A 2,215-nucleotide genomic window follows, 5' to 3' on the forward strand; every position below is an offset into this window, starting at 1 on the left:
TCTTGCCTTAGCCTCTTGGGTAGCTGAAACTACAGGCAACTACCACAAGCCCAGTTAGTTTTTCTGTTTTTAGTTGAGATGGGGTCTGGCTCTTGTTCAGGTTGCTCTCATGCTCCTAAACTCAAGCAGCCCACCGGCCTCAGCTTCCCAGAGTGCTAGGATTACAGGCGTGAGCCATCATGCCGGCCATTTTTGCTCATATCCTTATCTGTGTACTTTTCTGTTGCCCTCCTGGTCTTTTCCTCTCTTTGCCAAATGTTCTTGGTTTTCATAGTTGAGACTTTAGAAGTCCAAGATTGTTTTTATTACAGGGTTAGATGGGGAAAGCTAAGTGATTTCTCTCCTCCATTTACAGTTTTCACAAATTTCATATAATTGTGAGAAAAGTAAATGCTGCTTTTTCAGGTTTGATGCTGCCAAGTTTGTTATGAGATGGCTCTGTAAGCATGAAAACCCCAAGATGCAAACCATGGCAGTGAGCATCACCTCTATTCTAGCCCTGCAGGTATGTGATTGCTCAAAGGTAAGGTTTCTGTCTCCCTAGTTTTTGTAGAGCTCACGTATTTCACATTAGGTTTTCTGTTTGCTTCTAGCTCTCACCTGAGCAAACTGTACAACTTAAAGAAGAACTCTTTGTGGCAGTTAAGGTAGGTTGATTGTCACTTTTTTTTTTGCCCAGGAAAAGCACAGCCCATGAAGTATCTGTTATGGATTGGGCTCTCCCTGATTGTCACTTTCATAACCACTTTTTAAAAAAAGTAATGTGTGATCATTCTTTTAAAAAATCAAAGCATTCTGGCTCGGTGCCTGTGGCTCAAGTGGCTAAGGCGCCAGCCATGTACACCCAAGGTGGCGGGTTCGAATCCAGCCTGGCCTGCCAAACAACAATGACGGCTGCAACCAAAAAAATAGCCAGGTGTTGTGGCGGGCTCCTGTGGTCCCAGCTACTTGGGAGGCTGAGGCAGGAGACTTGCTTGAGCCCAGGAGTTGGAGGTTGCTGTGAGCTGTGATGCCACAGCACTCTACCCAGGGGGAAAGCTTGAAGCTCTATCTCAAAAAAAAAAAAAAATCAAAGCATTCTAAAAGACCTAAATGAGAATCTATAAAGCATGGCGTACATAAGAAACTTTCTACTCTTCCAGCCATTTCTTTCTTTTCTCTCTCTCTTTTTTTTTTTTATAGAGACAGAGTCTCACTTAATTGCCATAGGTAGAGTGACGTCACACAGCTCACAGCAACCTCCAATTCCTGGGCTTAGGTGATTCTCTTGCCTCAGCCTCCCGATTAGCTGGGACTACAGGCGCCTGCCACAACGCCTGGCTGTTTTTTTGTTGTTGTTGTTGTTGCAGTTTGGCAGGGGCTGGGTTTGAACCTGCCACCTGTGGTATATGAGGCCAGTGCCCTACCCACTGAGCCATAGGCACCGCCCTCTTTTTCTTTTTCTGAGATGGTCTTCCTCTGTTGTCTAGGCTAGAGTGCTATGGCATCAGCCTAGTTCACAGCAACCTGGAACTCGTGGGCTCAAGTGATCCTCGTGCCTCAGCCTCCTGAGTGGGTGGGACTACAGGCTCTTGCACAGCACCTGGCTAATTTTCCCTTTCATCTCCTTTCCTTTCCTTCTCTTACCTTCTCTTTCCTTTCTCTTAGTTTCAGAATTAATTTTTACATTTCTAAATAAAATGCTTGCTCTGTAGTTTCTTGTTTAGGTGTTCTCAATTGATTTTGTTGCTGTGATAAATAAGGGCTTAGCTCTGCTACATAGCTTTCTACAAATTACATCCTCTAGTCTCTAACATACTTCTGTCACAAGTGTTAATAAATTAGTATTACTAGTAACTAGTTAATTATTTAAAAAAAATAAAAATGTACATAGTTTCATTTTGTACTTATTTTAGTTGATGTTTAAGCCATCTTTATTTTTTTTTCTTTCTTTCATTCATTTTCAGACAGAGTCTCACTTTGTCTCCCTTGGTATAGTGCCATGGCTTCACAGCTCACAGCAACCTCATACCCTTGGGAGGCTGAGGGTAGAGAAGCACTGGAGCCCGAGTACCAGGGACTATAGGCGCCTGCCACAACGTCCAGCTAGTTTTTTGGAGACAGGGATCTTGCTCTTGTTCAGGATGGTCTCGAACCTGTGACAGTCTACCAGCCTCAGCCTCCCAGAGTATTAGGATTACCACACCTGGCCTTTTTCTGTTTTTTTTTTTTTTTT

The 2,215-nt window shown here is 43.6% G+C and overlaps 1 protein-coding gene across 1 annotated transcript in view; it reads left to right on the forward strand.

Annotated features, from left to right (window-relative positions):
- Positions 1–2,215, forward strand: part of ZYG11A (zyg-11 family member A, cell cycle regulator) — a 60,115-nt gene that overhangs the window by 38,837 nt on the left and 19,063 nt on the right. Inside the window, exons 7-8 of the mRNA XM_003793099.1 lie at positions 406–505; positions 594–647. Coding sequence (XP_003793147.1) covers positions 406–505; positions 594–647 — 154 coding nt within the window. The remainder of the gene's footprint in view (positions 1–405; positions 506–593; positions 648–2,215) is intronic.

This window comes from Otolemur garnettii, unplaced genomic scaffold (assembly GCF_000181295.1).
Source record: "Otolemur garnettii isolate 467f Iridium unplaced genomic scaffold, OtoGar3 scaffold00066, whole genome shotgun sequence".
NCBI lineage: Eukaryota > Metazoa > Chordata > Mammalia > Primates > Galagidae > Otolemur > Otolemur garnettii.